This window comes from Capsaspora owczarzaki, assembly GCF_000151315.2.
Source record: "Capsaspora owczarzaki ATCC 30864 unplaced genomic scaffold supercont2.14, whole genome shotgun sequence".
NCBI classification, from domain to species: domain Eukaryota; class Filasterea; order Ministeriida; family Capsasporidae; genus Capsaspora; species Capsaspora owczarzaki.
Window position 1 is genome coordinate 74538 of NW_011887305.1, and position 19259 is coordinate 93796.

At 55.9% G+C, this 19259-nt stretch overlaps 6 protein-coding genes across 6 annotated transcripts; 1 reads left to right on the forward strand and 5 right to left on the reverse strand.

The window, feature by feature from the left end:
• Nucleotides 1-1584: 1584 nt before the first annotated feature.
• On the reverse strand, nt 1585-7044 carry CAOG_07483 (tripeptidyl-peptidase 2). Its single transcript, XM_004343307.2, has 2 exons — nt 7010-7044; nt 1585-6651 (listed from the first exon to the last, which is right to left on the reverse strand). The coding sequence occupies exon 2, from the start codon at nt 6636-6638 to the stop codon at nt 1689-1691; it is 4950 nt and encodes a 1649-aa protein (XP_004343357.1). The 5' UTR covers nt 6639-6651; nt 7010-7044; the 3' UTR covers nt 1585-1688.
• Nucleotides 7045-7349: 305 nt separating this feature from the next.
• On the reverse strand, nt 7350-9154 carry CAOG_07484 (hypothetical protein; the record flags this gene model as incomplete). The annotated part of the gene is made up of 5 exons (XM_004343308.2): nt 8885-9154; nt 8528-8658; nt 7871-8377; nt 7613-7753; nt 7350-7496 (listed from the first exon to the last, which is right to left on the reverse strand). Exons 1-5 carry the CDS (start codon nt 9069-9071, stop codon nt 7350-7352), a joined length of 1113 nt encoding a protein of 370 aa, XP_004343358.1. The 5' UTR covers nt 9072-9154.
• Nucleotides 9155-9198: 44 nt separating this feature from the next.
• CAOG_07485 (heat shock protein Ddj1) lies at nt 9199-12152 on the reverse strand. The gene is made up of 8 exons (XM_004343309.2): nt 11301-12152; nt 11159-11224; nt 10889-11054; nt 10662-10791; nt 10224-10503; nt 9890-10088; nt 9678-9805; nt 9199-9592 (listed from the first exon to the last, which is right to left on the reverse strand). Exons 1-8 carry the CDS (start codon nt 12072-12074, stop codon nt 9275-9277), a joined length of 2061 nt encoding a protein of 686 aa, XP_004343359.2. The 5' UTR covers nt 12075-12152; the 3' UTR covers nt 9199-9274.
• A 197-nt stretch (nt 12153-12349) lies between these two features.
• CAOG_07486 (hypothetical protein) lies at nt 12350-14454 on the forward strand. The gene is made up of 3 exons (XM_004343310.2): nt 12350-13518; nt 13599-13822; nt 13903-14454. The coding sequence occupies exons 1-3, from the start codon at nt 12377-12379 to the stop codon at nt 14400-14402; spliced, it is 1866 nt and encodes a 621-aa protein (XP_004343360.1). The 5' UTR covers nt 12350-12376; the 3' UTR covers nt 14403-14454.
• Nucleotides 14402-16564, reverse strand: CAOG_07487 (glycyl-tRNA synthetase). Its single transcript, XM_004343311.2, has 2 exons — nt 15815-16564; nt 14402-15736 (listed from the first exon to the last, which is right to left on the reverse strand). Exons 1-2 carry the CDS (start codon nt 16528-16530, stop codon nt 14488-14490), a joined length of 1965 nt encoding a protein of 654 aa, XP_004343361.2. The 5' UTR covers nt 16531-16564; the 3' UTR covers nt 14402-14487.
• Nucleotides 16565-16598: 34 nt separating this feature from the next.
• CAOG_07488 (hypothetical protein) lies at nt 16599-18734 on the reverse strand. The gene is made up of 2 exons (XM_004343312.2): nt 18533-18734; nt 16599-18218 (listed from the first exon to the last, which is right to left on the reverse strand). Exons 1-2 carry the CDS (start codon nt 18628-18630, stop codon nt 16763-16765), a joined length of 1554 nt encoding a protein of 517 aa, XP_004343362.1. The 5' UTR covers nt 18631-18734; the 3' UTR covers nt 16599-16762.
• Nucleotides 18735-19259: the final 525 nt, after the last annotated feature.

A 19259-nucleotide genomic window follows, 5' to 3' on the forward strand; every position in this document is an offset into this window, starting at 1 on the left:
GAATCGTATCGTGCGACCTCTGTACCATCTGCTGTTGTGGGCACTGGCTCCGTCTCTGACGATGGGTCTAGCGCTGCGTTTTCCTCGACCCAACTGCCCACTGGCACGACGTCCGCACCGTCGTCATCAGATGATGCAGCGGCGTCGTCGTCAGCAGCTGCAGTTGCCTCGTCCTCATCGGCTGTGGTTGCATCTTCAGCCACAGTTGCTTCCGCGTCATCCGCATCCGCTTTGGTTGCCTCGGCATCATCCGCCACAGCAAAGGTTGCCTCTGCCTCCTCCGCTTCCGCGATCGTCGCCTCTGTGTCTTCTGCCTCCGCAAAGGCTGCCTCTGCATCATCCGCCTCTGATGCTGCGGCTTCGACCACCAAGTTTGCTGAATCGTCGAGCGCCACACCGCGTGCACTCACGACTGCTCCGTCAGTGGCACCTTCGGCAACCCCTGCCTCTGCGTCGGCCTCCACTTCTGGCTCTGGCTCGCAACCAACAACCAATGCTGCCAGCAGCTCCTTCCCCATCGGCGCTGTGATTGGGCCTCTCTTTGCCGTTCTTGCTATCGTGATCATTCTGGTTCTCGTAAAGTACGTCCAACTTTCCGTTCTTGTGTGAGACTAAAACCCCACTCTTGCAGCGTTCACTGACTTGCTTCTTTGCTTCTCCACCCCTTACCACCATTTTGGTCAGACGCCGCCGAGACCGTGCCTTCAAGCCTGGCCCTCAAATGATCGAAATGCAACAAAAGTAACAAATTCTCTCAACCTCGATCTTCTCTCAATTCGCTTTCCTGTGCTTACTTTGCTCACTTTTTGTTCGATTTTCTTTTTTGTTTTGCTTTGCCCTCTCTCATCAGTCCGATGGCACAAAGGACAGAGCCAGACTACGCCAAGGCTGCCCTGTATTCAAGGCCCGGAGATGACTTGTATTCGACCGCTCGCGCTTCGGGCTACGCTGCGCCGCAAGACGCTTCGGGCAGCGGCCATTATGACTCAGTGTCAACAACGTACGAGACCGTCGGTCGCGATCCTCATCGCAGTTCGGCCGCTGGCACACTCGGCAAAAAGGCCGAGAGCCCGTACGAGAGCGGCTCCATGACGTACGAGCCAGTCGGCCGAGCACTGTCGCACTACAGCGCCATGCCGACGGCCGCCCAACCGCAAGCGTACCAATCCCCGCAAGACGCGGACAACCGCGCCTCCCAGTATGCGCAAGTGGACAAGAGCAAGAAAAAGTCCGTGTACGCCAAGCCGCAGGCCGAGGATGCCCCGATCGAGTCGCTCTATGCCGCTGTGGGCTCGGAAGAAAGCGCGTATGCCTCGGTACCCACCCGGGCCAGCACCTCTGGAGCGATTGCTGTGCCCGTTATTGCGCCCTCCGGCGATGTCTATATGCAAGTTAAGCGAGCGCCAGTCTATACTGCCCCGCAAGACTCCCAATAGTGTGCAGCAACAGGAAGATTGGTTTGTTTTTTTACAACAACTGTGTCGTTGATTTTGACATTTCTTAATTCGTTTGATTCGACTTTGGCTCCGTTGATGTCTGCTTGAGTGCAATTGGCCAAATGTGAATAGATCATGTTAATTCATTCCATGTAATCCAAAATCCAACGTCGATTGAACACAAAATGAGCGCAAAACACACACACAAAAAAAAAGGCAATGAGATAAACAAAAACTGCGCAAAGCTGCAACTCAAAAGGAAGCATATTTGAGCGGGAAGCGAATCAGCTGGAACCGACGCTCGTTCGCGGCCAGACTGTGCCAGGCCAGTCGAAGGACGATGGCAAAGCGCAATTCGTACACGGCAGCCTGCAACGTCGCAGACTGCATGTGGAAGGCATCAAGACCGAGCTGCTTGTTGACGGCGCGCAGGGCAGCGCCAAAGCGACCGCGGCCAACTTCGCGATGCACAAACAGATGCACCACCTTGGCATCTTGCAGACTAATCCACTCGGACAAGGTGGCCATGGTCGTGTCAAACATTGCATCGAGTTGCAGCTGGTTCAATGAGGTTGACGTGGCTGATGAATCTGCTGCCGACGCGGTGCCCGAGGACAGCATGGCAGAAGCACTTGTCTGGGTGGGGAGAGCGGCCTGCAGCATTGCGTCAAACGAAGACAACACGATAGCCTTGTCACTCGGTTTGGCAGCATCCGCCTCGGCGGTGGAAACGTCAGGCGTGAGAGCAATAGCAGAATCATCTCGAGCAATCTCTTGAGACAGAACAGCGGCAGCAGCAGCAGCAGCAGCCGCCGCCGTTGTGGCAATGGTGGGCGAAACGCTGCTGGGGGTCGGACTCGACACGCGAGCCTCCGCGACTGGGCGAGACGCGGTCGCATCAGCCTCGATTCCGCGGTGTCGGTTGATAAACGGCGCAGAGCCAAAGTTGCAAGCACCAAGCTCAACCAGGGCACGGGCCTTGCGAGCGAGCGCATCCACAAGAGTGTCGCGCTTGGACTCCATCGCCCTGCGCGTCTTGGCCACCTCTGCCTGGCCGAGAGTGGACGCATCGTGATTCACGCCAAAGTGTGCAGCCAGCGCAGCTGGAGCGCACAGTTGCACGACTTGGTCTGCGGCAGCCAAAATCGACGGCAAAATCTCACGACGATCCTTGCTGTCGGGCGTGTCAATGGCCTGCAGATGAGCGACGTGCAAAGGAAGGTGGTCAGGATGCAGCTGCAGCAGGCTCGCGTAAACTTGGTCGTAGTCTGCGCGAGCTGTTTTGGTGTGCAGACGCGCCAGTCCGGCAATCATGACGTCGCGCACAGAGTTGCGGAAGCGATCCACCTCCGTGAGCTCTGGTTCGGTGGAGGAAGAGGAGGAGGAAGATGTGGCGGGCAACTCGATGGCCACAGCAGTTGGCGACGTGAAGGAGGCTGCCGAAATGGAGAGCGTGATGGGCACGGATGCAGGCAGACGCCGAACGGCCTCGGCAGAAGTGTTGCTGCCGAGGGTGAACTGCTTGCTCAGGCACAGGGCTCCGACGAGTTGGTCACCAGCGCGGCAGTCACGAGGAAGGCGAGAGGCGGGCAATGCGCAGCCAATGTAGCATGGCAGGATGGAGCCCGGTGCGACGGTTTGCGCACGCACGCGAGCGCCGTTTGCCAACGCCGCCTTGTAGGATGGGAAAATGTCCAAGGAAACCTCCTGAGACTTTGTCAACGAGCGCTCAATCATGACAGGGAAGTCCTTGCAGCGCTCCAGAACGTCAATCTTTTCGTGTCGGAGTTGCAGGCGAACCACATAGTCTCCCTTGTCCAGCTTGAGCGCATAGTGGCTCGGGAAGGCGTCTCCCGAAAAGAGGCGGCGCTTGTTGCTGTCGTAGACAGACCAGAACTGGGCCTCAAAGGGCGACTCGTAGAGAAGGTCTGAGACGACTGGGACGGTGATTTGCACCTCCATGGAATCAGCCTGGGAGAACTTGTACGACACGACGAGCTCGTAGAGACGTTGTCCATCCAGCAATGTGTCACGAGCCGTCGAGAGCGGCGCGATGCGGTACTCGCCCGGCTTGAGCGCTTGTCTCCAAGTCTTGAGAGTAATGGACGGCATGACCTCCTCACGCCGCAGAGGCGAGGTAATGTCCACGCGCGCGGCCAGTTCCGATCCGTTCAGGTGGATGCCCGCGTTGGACGCGCCAAGCAACTGCAAGCCCGAAAATTCGGCAGTGACATCCAGCTCGGTGTCGCCAACCGAGGCCCACCACTGGGCAATGCAGAGCTCGAGGGTCACGTCTGGGAGGACGGCAAACTTGTGCACAGACGGAGTGTCTTGCACCACTGTGGACAGCTTGTGATACTCCATGGTGTTGTAGCGACGCTGCGGTTGAAGCTGCAGAGCATGCAAGACAAAGCGGCGGGCATCCAGGGTGGCCCCGCGCAAGCTGAGACGAACCTCGACCCAGCTGGCGCCAGAGGGCACCGTCACAAACTTGCGAACCACACGGCCAGCACTCAGTGGCAAGCGACGGAAACGGATGAGGTGTGGCGTGGGATCCTCGTGCAGGGCCGTAGCGTCATGCGACTGCTGCTCCTGCTGCTGTTGTGACAATGGCAAACCAACAACTCCGCTTCCCGAGGCCGATGAGCCTGCCACGCGGCCTTCCGACGTCTGGCGCAAAGGTGCACCGATCGATCGACCCAGCACAGGGAGTGGGCGAATCACCGTGATGGGCAAGCGGAAGATTGGGCCACGCGCGGGAGCATCGACATTGAATGCAAGAATTTCTCCGTAGCGAACGCTGCCGTCGAGCGGAAGAGCGGTGGGATCCACACGAATGTGGAACGACCGGCCTTCGTGCATCAACACGAGATGGTCGGGGCACTGAACGAACGGAGCAGTGCTGACCAAGCGGAAGCGCGCCTCAAAGGCGACCCGCTGTTGGTTGTTGTCCGTGTCCTCGCGGAAGGTTGCATTGACATGGACTTGTTCTTCGAATGGCTGCAAGTTTTCGTGCAGCTCGCGCAAGTACAGGCCTCGCGCGTCGCCACGGTCGGGCAGAGTCACCGTGTACACGGCATCCATGTCCGAAACATTGTGAAAGTCGCACAGGTACTTGTACGCATGCGGGATGGAAAGCAGTCCATGACCAATGGCAAACGGCTCAATGCAGTCGCGGTTGGTGGCTGTATTTTCAACCGCGCGACGAATGTGGTGGGGCGTGTATGGGATGTGCAGGGCCTTCAAACCCGAAAGCAAAAGCGCCAGACCGCCGCACGCGTTGGGGGATGCCATGGACGTTCCGTTCATGAGCTGCTGTGACTTGAGCGTCCATGTCGGAACAGACACGATGGCAGCGCCAGGGGCGCTAATGCTCACGCCCAGGTGGCCGTCCGCGGAAGGGCCGCGCGAAGACCAGGTGAACTGCGCGTTATCGGCCGGCGTGTGCATCGAGTACTCGGCTCGCATCATGTCGTTGCTCACATAGGCACCCACGCCAATCACTGCAGAGCACACACCGCCGGGCGCGCCCACTGTCGTCAGCGCCGGTCCGTTGTTTCCAGCGCTCGAGACAAAAATCACGCCGTGCTTGTTGACAATCTCCGAGCACAGTTCGATAATCCGCCCTTGCTCGCACAGAGAGGTCGGCTCGCCATAGCTCAGATTGATCAGGTCGACCTTGCGCTTCAGAGCGTGGGTCAGGCCTCGCACAAACGCCGTGCCAGTCTCCATCGAGCCCAAGCGCGTGTCACCAATCTTGACCGAGATGAGCTGCGCACCAGGCGCCATTCCATTGCGGCTCGGCTCGTCAGGGAAGTTGGCGCCAACAATGCCAGCGACATGGGTCCCGTGGGCTCCGGCATCGACGACGACAGAAACAATGGCGCCGTCGTCGTAAATGTTGATGGCGTACGATGCCATATCATCCAGACCAAACTGGGCAAAGCGGCGCTCCGTGTAGTAGTCGGTCAGCAGCGTGGCGAACGAAAAGTCACCCGTCTCGGTCGTATCGAGCGCTGCTCGCCAATGGCTGCCGTCGTGGAAGGCCACGCAGTCGTACACTGGCCCGCAATCCTCCAGCGACCGCGTGAGCTGGGTCAGCTGCTCGATGCGCGCTTCCAAATCCTCCTTGAGGCGCCTTCGCTCTTCGGCTGTTGGAGAGCCCGTGGGGGCAGTGGTGGTCGCACCAGCGCTGGCGGCAGAGGTAGCCGTGGCAGCAGCCGTGGCAGCAGTCGTGGCACCAGAGCTGGATGCCACCGCCGGCGCGGGCTGCGGATCTGATCGCGTGGACAGCGGCGAGGCAGCAAACTCAATCTCGAGCGGCGAGGCGAGCAAACGGTTGGCGGCAGCATTCGCGCCGACCGCACCGGCTGCGGGCGCCGCAACGTTGGCCGTGGACGCTGGGACGCTGCAGCTTGAGCCATGCAGCGACGCGAGCTGCTGCTGCAACGCGGCCATCAGCTGCTTTTCCTCCAGCTCGACAATCTTTCTGCGCTCAGACTTGAGGCGAGCGACGAGCACTTTGGGAAGCAGCTCGTAGGCGCGCTTGGTGCCGACACGGAAGACGCCCGTCGGGTTGCTTGCAATCCACTCGCGCGGCAGGGTGAGTTTGCGCTTCAGTCCTGCGGCCGCTGAGACGCTGGTGGGAGCAGCATCGACCGTGCGTCCGTCGGGGTTGAGCGAGCGGACGGTGAGCATTTCGACGTCGCCCGAGCCCGTCGCGTCGATCGTGTCAATCAGCTTTGGTCGCCCGTCCGACGTGACCTGGAGCCCCGCAGCAGCCGGATCGACGCCCGTGTCAAAGATGGCGACGACGACGCCGCGGCCGTCGAACGTCGGGTGATCTGCGACAAAGCGGTCTGCGCCCGTCTCGCTCTTTGGCATCAGGTGCTGGACTGGGAAGCCGCCAGTCGTCGCGTTTGTCGCAGCGCCAGTGGTCGTGCCAGTGCCAGTGCCAGTGCCAGTGCTTGTACTCGGGTGGATGGTTCTGGAGCGGCTGTGGCTTGCGACCAGTGCGGCCCAGTCTGGCGGCAGCATCAGTCCGTGCGCCTGTGCCTGTGCCTGTGCTTGAGTCTGAGTTTGGCTCTGAGTCTGAGCTTGAGTCTGAGTTTGGCTCTGGGACTGCGTCTGGCTCTCGCTCTGACTCTGACTCTCGCTCTCGCTCTGACTCTGACTCGCGGTTTGGTTTCCCGATTCTTCCATTTTGTTGTGTTTTCTGTTTTCAATGTAAAAAAACGATGAGTTCAATTTCAATGCAAAAGCATAATGATGAAAGTAGATTTGGATTGAATTGAATTGAACTGAAGTGAATTGAATTGAATTGATTATTGTGAGAGGAGATGGAATGGTAAGGAATGGTAAGGAATGGCAAGGAAGGACGAAGGGAAGAAGGGTTCGGCAGACGAAGAGAAACGAAAGCTGGGTTCGGCGTTTGTGGTCAACTCTCAATCTCACTCTTCGCTCTTGTAAGGAAACTCATCCAGCTCAGTGAGCTTCAATCTGTAGAATAATCGTGCTCGAGGTGTCTTCTGCATGTCAATTGTCAATTGTCAATGCCCACACAAAGAACTTACCAAGAAAAAACAAAACGAAAAACGAAGGATTGAGAAAAAAAAAAAAAAGGACTGAGCGTTGACGTTTCGTTCTCGTTTCTTTTTGAGAAAACGCAAAGCATTCCAAACAACAAAGCTCCGTGTGCGATTCTTCCACATAGAAACAAATCTGCGTTCAAAAAGCAGGAGCGAATTTGCACTGAAAGAAAGAATAAAAATCAATCGCGCCTGTTCGAAATGGCAGCAAACACATTTTTGGACCAACACAAGCCAGACAGACTCCGCAATTCAATGAACGAATCACACTGGTGTATTGCCCTTGCACAATTCAGAAGCGACAATAAGCAACAACGGACTCGTCTCAGACTGGTGGAGTGGAAAAGCAAAGTGGTTCGCAGTGGTCGTCATCGATAGGAGTCCAATTGGGCGATGGTGTTGCTGCATGCAACCACATAAAGTCATCGATTTGGTGACTGTGATTGGGTTTCGAAGCATCGAGCCGACTCGCCTGTGCAGCAAGAATAAAATACCAGCAAAACAAAAAAAAAAAAAAAACATCGCGAACGATTTAGTTCTCCGAGCGGTCCCTTATCAACCACACCTCACTGTTTGGATCCCTCGTACCTTGAATAGTGCTTGATACAATGGCTCTGAAGCAGGAGCCACGCGCAACCGACCAAACTGCATGGTTGTGCAATCTTCAATAATGCCCTTGGCGGTTAAATGGCAAACAACTCGGGTCCAATGGCAGTGATGCCCACGAAACTAGACATCAGGTCAAACAACAACAATCAAGAGCGAGATGAATCGGAGAGATCAAAGAGGGCCGCCAACAGCACAGACTTCAAACATTCGCCTCTACCCCATTCAGCCCTGACATACCTGCTGCGCTGTCAAATATACTTCACAATTGACGCAATTCTCGAGGAAAACTGAGCCAGATACGGGCCCCAATAGGATGCGGCTCGATCGTACATTGAGCAGTCGAGCACTTGACCCTGTCAATGCCATTTCGACCGTGCTGTTCGTAACGTTGGAAATGCATATTGTGCTGTCCGATCCGGACGACGTTGTCGATTCTTCACCGTCCGCTTGCTGCACCAGCACATGCCGGTTGGAGATATCAGATAATGCTCGTGCGGCATTGCCAGAAAGCACCTCGAGAGTGCAGCCTTCAGAGGCACCAATTTTCTCAACTGGCTTCGGCACTGCTGGATGCTCGACGTGACTGGTGGGCCGATTCGCATCAGGAACTGGTATGGAAGGCGCTGCGACACTGGCGGCTTTGGGCGCTCCCGTCGCGGCAGGTTTCGCCTTGAAGGCAAACTTTTTCTTTGGCGCGTTCGCTGCCATTGCTGCTTGGCATCGCTCTTGCAAGTTAACTATTTGCTGTTTTCGGTCAAATGAGAGCGCGATCGTGCAAAAAAGTGACGAAGTGTGTGAGCTCGGCGAATGACATCAACCAAGACCTCAGGGTTTGGAGAGATCTGCTCAGCATTATCACGAGAACCCTTCGATCACAGACACTACATTTCTTACCTGCTGCGCACTGCGCAAATCAAACGCGGGCAAGAACAGTGTCGCGTCCGAGACAATCTGCTGCAATTCGGCAATGCGTTGATCAGCGGCAACTTGGTCGATTGTACCGCCGGTTATTAGCCCGTCGAACTCTACACACCCAAATCAGCAATTATCAAGGTCAAAAGCACACCGACAAGTGAGTGATCGGAGTGGAGTACAACGCTCAAACGTACAACACTCAATCCCAAAGAAATCCCCAATCCCCCGACCCACGCGAGAGCGATCAATTTAATCTCGATTGTTGCTCATAGTTGAATCCATTCAATGCTTGAATAACCTCCTCCTTCCCTTCTGGAGCAGGTGTTGCAGTGTTACCTGCTCGCCTTGCGTCGAACGCAGCCCAGAACGCAGCGGGCGTCGCCAGCGTGGATGCAGCCTCAGCGTCGCGCTCCTGCTTCTTCTCTGCACTGGCAGTCTTGAGCGCGAGCGCCCGCTGTGACAACCAGTCCGGCAGCGGCGTCGGCTCGCTCTGCGACGTCGAGCTGATGGGAATCGACTCCATGTTTAGATCTAGAAGAAGTTGTGTCTCAGAATGCCAGTGCAAATACAAATAAATAATAGCAATAATAGCAATAACAAAAAAAAAAAACCAAAGACTGATAAAATCTAAAAGGAATGATAGTCGATGCTATGCACGCGATTGGGACTTTTTATCGTACAAACTCTCAGAAACACACACATCGAAACAACTAACGCGCTACGGTATTATTGCTGGGCGCACGGGATTTGCTGAGCACCTCCATGACCACCGTGACCGTGACCATGGCCGCGATGACTGTGCCCATGGCCATTCGAATGGCTATGGCCATGATGATCATCATCATCCTCCTCGTCTTCATAATAATCGTCGTCGTCTCCTTCGTCGTCCTCGTCTTCCCACTCGTCATCGTACGCTTGGCCACGGTGCTTTGTTCGGCTGTGGCGCTGCTTGGGGTCGACATCCATCAACTCGGCGTCTTCCGCGTTGTCCGGATCGGCGGGAGGAATAAACGCAGTCGCGGCAGGAAGCAGCTTTTCCAAGATCTGCTCAAATCAAAATGACAATTGAGAAGAAGCGAAACAACCAAAAAACAATTCCACTGCATGGCGCCAGAAAAGTCAACCGTACCTTAACGTTCTCGAGCGAGACTTGGAACGTCTTCGGGAAGGTGACTGTGAAATGAACGACGAGATCGCCCTTGTCAAATGGATTCTTGTATTGCGGCATGCCTTCGTTCGGCACCACAAGTCGAGAGCCTAAAAGAATGGAAGAGAGCAACGACAGTTTGTGAGCAGGGAAGAACTCCAACCCAAGTTTAGCGCGTCCATTCTCCAACTCACCATTCTCAATCACGGCGCCAGGAGCCGATTTTAACAGAACCATGCGGCCATCCAAATGCTTGACCAGCTTGGAATAACCACACAACGCCTCAGCCAGGCCGATCGTCACCATGATATCCAGATTGTCTTCCTCGCGGGTAAATTCACGATGCTTGAGCTGATCCAGTGTGATAATGACGTCTCCAGGCAATGCACCGGGCTGTGGATGAAGGAGGTGTCGAGAAATTGATGCGCAAGAGGCGTGAAGAAAAAGCCAGACAGTCAGCAAGCAAATTGCAACAAAGCCGAAATCCGCAACAAAGCGCCCAAAAAAAAAAAAAAACAGCATCCCTACCATCTGATCTCCTTCACCAGTAAAGGTAATCTTTTGGCCGTTACGCATGCCCTTGTCGACGTGCACTTCGAGGTTCTTGCGCTCTGTGGTGACCTTCTGGCCGCGGCAAACCTTGCATCGATTTGCAGCCGCAAGAGTTTCACCCTCGCCCTCGCACGCGTCGCACTCGACCTGGACTTGCTGAACCATGCCCATACCGATGTGGTGAAGCATGGTTCGGACTCCCTTGCCCTTGCAGCTCTTGCACTTGGTCGGAGCTGCGCCGTCTTTACCGCCCAATCTTTTGTGTTGGTTGGTTGGCAAGAGGAAAGTGTCAATAATAAGTGTAACAATCAGCACGAGCGATAAGATACATTTCCAAACGTGCGGTGGCGCGAAAGAAAACCAGGTCAAGCAAAGATTGACAGAAAAAAAAAAAAAAAAACAAGGACAACTTACCCTTTGCAGCCAGTACACAGAATCTGACGAGAAATTTCCATCATGGCAGAAGTACCGCAGTACAAATCTTCAAGCGTGACTGGAAGCTCGTGGTGTTGCGACTCGGTGCGCGGAATACCGGATTGACGACCTGAAACCAAGTGGAACGAGCGCGTTTGAGACCAGGACTGAGCAATCAACAGCAGACGCCTGCTCAAAAGGCTAGCTTTGGAAACTGTTCATCATACCTGGGCCGCCGCCTCCGAACATGTGCGCAAACAAATCGTCCATGCCACCGCCGTGGCGGTGTCCGTGCCCACGACCCTCCTTCATTGCGGCATCGCCATACCGGTCGTAGGCAGCGCGCTTTTGTTCGTCGGACAAGACTTCATAAGCAGCTGAGATTTCCTTGAACTGTTGAGCGGGATCGATGGAGTGGGGAGTGGGGAAAGTGAGAAGACTGAAACGCCAATCATCTGTTGTTGTTCAAATTTTCAAAGGGCCGTGTCGCTTGTTACCTTCTCGCCGTCCTCGGGAGATGGATTACGGTCTGGGTGGTATTTGAGCGCAAGCTTGCGATAGTTCTGCGCAAAGAGAATCGGGACGTTGAGTACTCCAAACAACACGCTTGATGAATGAAACACGAGCCGTGAAGCTTACCTTTCGGATTTGGTCAATGGTGGCGTCGCGCTCAACCCCCAGCAACTCGTACAGTCGGTTCTTGTTCTCTGCGCCGTGTGCTCCGTCCTCATCATCCTCGTCGTCGTCGTCGTCGTAGCCATAGCCAAAGCCGTCGTCGTCGTCGTAGTCGTCGTCGTCAAATCCGAATGCATATCGGTCTCCGTCCTCGTCCTCGTAGTCGTCATCGTCGTCGTCGTCGTCGCCGCCTGCCATCATGCCTTTCATGCCACGAGCAAGCAGATCCTCGAGATCCTCGTCGGCGATGTCGTCCAGATCGATGCCCATCATTGCAGCAATCTGCTCGACCATGGGATTTCGACCGCTGCTGCCGCCGCCGCCGCCGCGACCACCACCAGCAGCAGCGCTCTTTGACTTGCTCGATGCAGCAGCAGCAGCACTTGCAGCAGCAGCAGATGGCGTTCGTCCGCCTGCGCTCTGCTTCTTGTTCTTGTTCTTGTTCTTGTTCTTGCTCTTCTGCGCTCCAGCCGCGCCTCCGCTCGCAGCACCGGCACCAGCTCCAGCTCCAGCAGCACCAGCACCAGTAGCGCTGTTGGCACTCGCAGTGCTTGTCTTGGGTGGCGCGGCGGTCGGCGTCGTGGTCTGCTTGGCGTCCGTCCCGCGTGGTGCAGCACCACCCGTCGCTCCACCTGCACTCGCTCCTGCAGCCGATCCAGAGCCAGCATTAGCATTAGCATTGTTGCTGGTCGCTGCTGGCTTGGTCGCCGGTTTCGCTGGTTTGCGTTTGCCTGCCATGATTTGTGATTGAAACAAAAGAGACTGTTCAATGCAACTCCAGTCAAAGAGACCAAACTCGTCGCTGTTGGATTCAAGCAAAATACATTGCAAACAAGCTCTGAAATCGCCCTCGCTTTGGATCAGCGTTCGGAATGGCTTGAGCTTGCTTGGCTTGAGCTTGCTTGGCTCGAATTTTGAGCACTGCGAAAACGCAATAGCTGTGGGAAGGCTGAAGCAGGAGGGGTTGGAAAGCGCTCTCTTGTTGTTTGGGCTTCGGTTTAGTCTGCTTTTTTGTTTTGGTTTTCTGAGCCGGCCTCGAAATGCTCAGACTGAGCGCAACTCAAACGCCGACGACGACGACGACGACGCGCTCAGTCACTGCGTCACAGCCTCAGCCTCAGGCCACCCTTCATGCGACTGCCAGTCACAGTCACAGTGATGGCGATGATGATGATGGCGGTGGAGGGTGGACGGACGCGCCTGCGAACAAGCGACGGCAGCGAAGCACGCTCGCTGCAACGAGCTCAACGCGAACGCAACCTCGCCAAACACACGCTACCAGAGTGCAGCAGACTTCGGCAGTGAGAATAGCAGGGACCCCGAGTAGCGCGGCAAGGGTGGCTCGACCTGGACTGCTTCCATTGCCAGCGAACGCAGTCCCGACAGACCTGATGACCACGACCGCCGGAGCATCCACCAGCAGTAGTCATAGTAGTACTAGTAGTCATGGTGTCGGAGGAGCTGTGCCAGGCAATGGCAAGAATGCGCGCGGACGGGCGTTGACGATTGCAGACTTGATCTCGATCGCAACAAACATGTCAAACCCAAAACGGACAAACAAAACAATCCGCTCAGAAGTGACACCCGCAACCGCATCCGTGTCTCAGATAACAAGGCGGCGCGTACTAGCGATGGCTCCGACTGCTCAAGCAGCACTGCCAAGACATGCCGCAGCAGCGTCGAGTAAATTCAACGGGCGGAGCGCACATCCAAACAAGTTGGACGGATCCTCGCCGGCGATTCGAGCTGGGAAACAGAGTCGTGCCACGACGAAACGGCACCGGCCATCGCGGATGAGAAAGATCATTCGAAGAGATCGGCAATTGAGAAAGCGGGTTGCTCTGGCTGGCAAAGCCTCCGCTAGTTCATCTGCAGCAGCTACTGAATCAGCCGTGTTGCAACCATCTTCACCTCAAACTGCTCCTGCGATGCCAGAAGCTGTTGCCAGCACCAGTACAACTGCTACACAAGACTCGCGTCCTGGCAACAGCTCTGACATGCATCAAGCGTCCACCTCTGCATCCGAAATGGAAACTCGCGAAAAGGACAACAATGGCGACGACGACGCCGGCGACGACGAATTCGACCCGGAAGTCATCGCTGCTGAGAGATTGACTGCTACTATGCACAGATTTCGCATCACTAGTTCTGCCATGAAGCACCATTCAGCGAGGTTTCGCGAGTAAAGCGCTGTTCGCATTGTCTCGTCCGAGTTGTGTTTGCTCATTCTGTGCACTCACATTCTCTCCCGCAATCCCACAGGTACTGCAGTCAAAAGGTCGGCGCTGAGCTTGATTCTGCTACAGCGATTGTGCTGAAACAACTCCACAAGTTCCAAGAACGACGACTCGCCACAATAGACCCGAACAAGGCCAAACAGCGCCGCTGGTTTGTCGTTGGCCTCAAGGAAGTGTTCAAGCATCTTCAACGAGGCAAATTGCGATGTCTCATCGTTGCGCCAGACATTGAGAGCGTGCGCTCGGCGGGTAAGATGCTTTGGCAAGGCTGCACGCGTTTTGTTCTGAGCTCACCAACGTCAACATCTCTGTTCCTTCGTTGCCTCCAGGTGGCCTGGACGATGCAATAAGCTCAATTTTAACGGAAGCACACGCACAAGACCGGCCGGTGGTGTTTGCCTTGAATCGCCGGAAAATCGCACGCGCATTGAACATTCACGTTCCAGTGAGTGCCGTTGGTATTTTTACCTTCGACGGCCTGCATCAAGAGTACAAGTCAATGCTGTTGCAGTCAACGGAAGGCAGGCTGGCGTATTTTGCCATGCTAGAAGCCACCCATGCGCAATGGGTCGAAACACCGCCACCAACTGCTCTCGCCGATTCATCCGCCCCATCCGGTTCGACCACCCCTAGCAGCTCAAATAGTGTTGATCATGCACCTGTGCCTCTAACAGAGCCAATAGCGCCTCGAGCATCATCAGCAGCTTCGAGACAAACCCATCCGAATGAAAGTGCCAATCGTGGAGGTGCACCTGCAAGTCGGAAGCAGCGTCGACAACAACAAAAAGCAGTATCTGCCACAGTGAATGCTGAACTAGCACACAGTTGAAAAAAATCATTGTATCGTCGCTACAAAATACAAAATACATCATTTAGTGCAATGGCATTCTTCTCCTTCTTGCTTGTTCGTAGCACTACGCCGCTGCGAGTGACACATCTCGTGGAAGCGGTGGAAGCGCATCAAAGGCAAGAGGAAGCCGCGCCGTCGAGACAATCAGCTGAATGGCGTCCTCCTCGGACATGCGCTCCGACTTGGAAGTGTCGCGATTGCGAACAGTGATGCCTTCGCTGTCAAAGGCCACACAGAGGGGTGTGCCGAGTTCGTCTTGCCGTTGATAGCGCTTGCCAATCGAGCGTGCGTCGTCGTAAATCACTGCCAGGCCAAATTCGTTGACGAGCCGTTCTTCCATGTTGCGCGCCGCTTCCATCAGGGGCTCCTTGGCAACAACCGGCAGCAATGCCGCTTTGTAAGGAGCGAGACGAGGGTGCAGAGCGAGCACCAACCTCTGCTCGCTGGACTTGTCCGAATAGCGCGGATCTCCAGGACCAACCTCGTGCAAGGCGTCGCAAAGCACGGCTAGAACGCCGCGCGTCAGGCCAGCAGAAGGCTCAATCACGTGTGGCACGACCACAGAGCCCGGTTGAGCACCGGGCACCCGCAAATTCGCGCCAGAGCCGGCCTCGTGCGCATCCAAGTCGTGGGAACCGCGCGCTGCGACTCCCTCGAGCTCACCTCGACCCCACGGGAAGTTGTACTCTAAATCCACGCACGCTCGTGCATAGTGCGCAAGATCACGCTTGGGGATGGGCAACTGGACAATATCGTCGGGATTGCGCAGCAAGGATCGCCACCATTGCGTGCGCGAGTTGACCCAGTACTGCAGCCAAGGTTCGTGATCGCCTGGAGGAATGAAAAACTCGAGCTCCATCTGCTCAAACTCGCGCGAGCGGAAGATAAAGTGCTGCGCGTCAATCTCATTCCGGAAGGCCTTTCCAATTTGCGCAATGCCAAACGGCAGTTTCAGGATGTTGGCATTGCTCGTGTTGGTGGTTTGCATGAAAATGCCCTGAGCTGTTTCTGGCCGCAGATAGGTCAAACGCGGGGCGATACTGGCTGCGAATGCTTGCCGCACCTGGTCAGCGTTGGTCGGGGTGGGTTTTTGAGCGATAGATGAGGAGGCGACAGTGGCTGCCTCGTTGAGAATGTCGGTGCCAAATTCGGACGTTGGGAACATGCCGTTCATCAGCTTTTCTTCAAAGAATGGCGAGTTGCTCTTTGGCACCGCCGCAGGAGGGTAGGGGATGGATTTGCCAGCGGAGCCGTCGGCGTTGGCGAAAGTGATGCTTCCAGCTGAATTGTCGGCAGGAGCTGATGCAGCGTCACTGGTGGGAGATGCTGGCAATACAACGCTATGCACACGCAGCGTTAGCGACTTGCCACTCTGCACGACTCCTGTGAACCCGTCCTGCGCCAATTTGGCAGCCCAGCGAGCAGCGTGCTGGGCGTCTGGAGCGGTAAGCTTGACGACCCGGTGCTGCTGTGGAACAGCGGCCACGGCAGTTGCATGGTCTGCCTCTTGTTGTCGTGGTCGCACCGTGTCTATCCGCAGCGGGGGTGCCTTGTCCACACGAAACGGCAATCCGGACAAGGCGCAGATGCCCATGCGATCGTTGAACTGCGCGACGTGCCCGCTCGCCTTCCAGACCTTGTAAGAGCTCATAATGCTCGAGTCGATTCCGACAATGCGGCCTCTGCTTTTGCGCACAATGGCGCGCCACCACTCGCCCGCCAGATTGCTCTTGAGCTCGACGCCGGCATGGCCATAGTCGTAGCAGCCCTGCAGTCCGCCGCCGTAGATCTCCCCGCTCCGGAAGACGAATCCGCGCCGCTTGCACAGCTCGACCAAGCGAGCCATCTTGAGTGCCCCGCGGGTCTTGGCGGCGTCCGAGTCGGCCTCTGGTTCGGGATCGGCTGGAGCAACGGCGCCAAGAGCGGCGGGAGTGGACGCGAGCGCAGGCGGCCATGCAAATCGCGCCACCCGCTGAGGCTCTGACGACGATGGCAAGGCAGAAGTCACTGCGGCGGCGGCGGTGGTGGTGGTGGTGGTGGTGGTGGTGGACATGGCGCGGCAGTGTGCTACCACACCACATTGGCGAGGCAGCCAAAGACCGAGCATTCGAAACTCGGCGGCTCAGAAAAATACAAGAAACAAGGACAAAGTAGAATTGACAAAAATTGGATTTGGATTTGGATTTGGATTTGGATTTGGATTTGGATGAGGAGACACAGACGGGCTGAGAAATCGATTTTGGCAATTCAACATTCACAGAGATATCCGACGAGCCAGTGGTTATGGCGATTGATTCTGTCTCTACAATACTACGATCACATCGTGAACACTCAAAGGCTCACGCAATACGCTGCAGCGCGAGATACAGGGTCAGGAAATCGCCATCTCGCTCGTTGCCGTGTTCGACGAGAACGCGCTCGAGCCGCGAGTACAGCTCATCGACAATGGCCTCGCGGTTTTCCGGGGTGCGCGCCTTGTCGAAGGCCTTCCAAACAGTGCCAGACGACCACGTCCGGATCGATTGTGTGAGCTGAAAAGCGTAGGCCTCGCGGGTGATTTCGCCACGGGCAAATTGGGCATAGTACGGGTCGGGCGTTCGCACGCAGCGACTGTAGTCGCACCGGAGCTGGCGGCTAGAGCGTGCACTGTGGAACACTGAACCGACAAAGCACGAGCGGAACCCTTCGTCAAAGTCCTCGGGAGAGGAGCTGGCTTGCGTCGTGGCCTGCACGGTCTTGTCGCCGTGCGAAAAGACGGAATAGCGGTCAATGTCCACCATCTGAGCAGCGGGGAAGGTGATGCCCACGCGCTCAGCCTCAGTGATGCGACCGTCTGCCGCCATTTGGTCGACCACCAGCTTGAGCTTTTCAAAGATGCCGCGGTAAGAGCCAGTAACGCGGTAGTCGCTTGGATCGCTGCTTGCCAGGCCGACGGGCACGGCAATGACAAGGCTTGCGTTCAAGCGAAGCTCGAGGGCGCGCATTTCCAGGATTTGTCGCCAGTCGCTCGCGCTGTGTTCCTTCCAGCGCTCGAGCTCGTCGCGACTTGCCAGCGAGCAGACGATATGGGTTGTCAGCTGGAATGGCAGCTTGCTCAGCCAGTGGAACGCTGTCGATGAGAATCCAAAGGACACCGAGTCGTTTGGCGCGCACTGAAGGTAGAACGACCTGCCTGTCGCGTGCTCGTAAAAGTCACCCATGCAACCGAGCAAGTAGCGCGGGGATGTCGGCATTGATGCCAGCGATGATCCGACCGCCGCCCCTGTTGTTGCAGCAACCCCAGCATTATTGCTGTCGCCACTGTGCTTGAGCGGCGTCTCGTGCAGATCGAAATAGCTCGACCACTCGGTGTGCGGCAGATCGACCGAAAACAGCTCAATCTGGCGCAGAGCACGCGAGCTCGCACTCTGCGTATGCGTGGTCGTACTCGCAGTAGTCACGCCTGGTGCTTGGGCTGCAGTCGCGTCCACATCAATGCCACGCTGTGCGGCACTCACAGTCTGCAGCGTCTTGAGGATTTCCAGCAGCACGGGGGCGCTGTTCGACCCGGTTGCAGAGCCGTAGTCGGCAATTCGGATGGGCTCGTCGGGAAATCTCGCTTCGAGCGGGTCGCGCGTCGCCCTCGTTCCCAGTGAGCCAGGCGTCTCGGATGGTGCTGCAGCAGACGTCGTCGTCATCGTCGTTGTTGTCGTCGTTGTCGTCGCTTCGGCAGTGGTGGAGCGACGCAGCGCCCATTGCACCAGCGGAATGAGATTCAGAATGACCTCAAGTTGTGCCTTTGAGAAATTCGCGTACCTGACCCACGTCATTCCCCCCCCCGCGGCACATCCAACCCCACAAGCCATCACCAAGAGTCATCCAAAAGCGAGGTCAGTCAAGGTGGAGATGCAAAGACTGTGAGGAAAGCGGCAGCGCAGGTGCGATTATGGAGGGAAAGACAACCGGCAACTCTCAGAGCCAAAGCTTCTGAGAGATGGCTCGTTTGGTTGGGGGGGGGGTTTAATTTTGAAAGGAGGATGCTGATTAGTGTATTTCATTGTAGTTCGCACTCGTCCCGCAGACCCAGATTTGTGGCACGAGAGATCCGATTGTGCTGCTGAGAGACGTACAGTGGGCTCATCCCGTGGAGCGACGCAGCCTGAGGCGGGGCAGCTGAGGCATCGCGCATGTGCTGGCGATCGTTGTCAATTGGCGTGTCGTCCGGCATGATGAATGAACGATTGAATGAACGAATGAACGAACGAGGGTTGAGTTGGGAAAATGCTCAGAATCCAAAAAAATGAAGAGTGATCTGAATTTGGTGATCAAAATCTGCGCAGTGTTTGAATGGACGAACATCAGTGATTCACTTTATGGTACACTTAGAGGCTGACTGACTCGAGTCAACCAAACGAATGAAGCGAGTGAACGAACGCAGCGAATTGAATTGAATGGCGAGAAGATTGCTCAGAGATTGTTTAAGCAAGAGTGAGCGATCTCCACTTCCCACACAGACCGATGCGTAATGTTAACGTGGTGTTGTTCATGCTACTACTCATAGGCCCCGGCATCTCCTTTCCACCATGCATTCAACTTGGTAACTTGAGATTATTCCTCAATCTCTCTTCCCTTCGCCTCCTTGACTTTTTGCGCATCCAGTCTCCTCTGCTTTGACTATTTCCATCCCACCGCATTGATCAATATCAACCTCACTCTTTCATTGTTTGTTCTGTTTCTAATCCCACTCACTCAGTCACTCAGTCACTCATCGTTCTTTACTCTCAATTCTCAGTCAATTCTCAGTTCCTCTCCACTACTCTTTTCCCTTTCCCCTGTCCCTACCTCACACTCCACAAA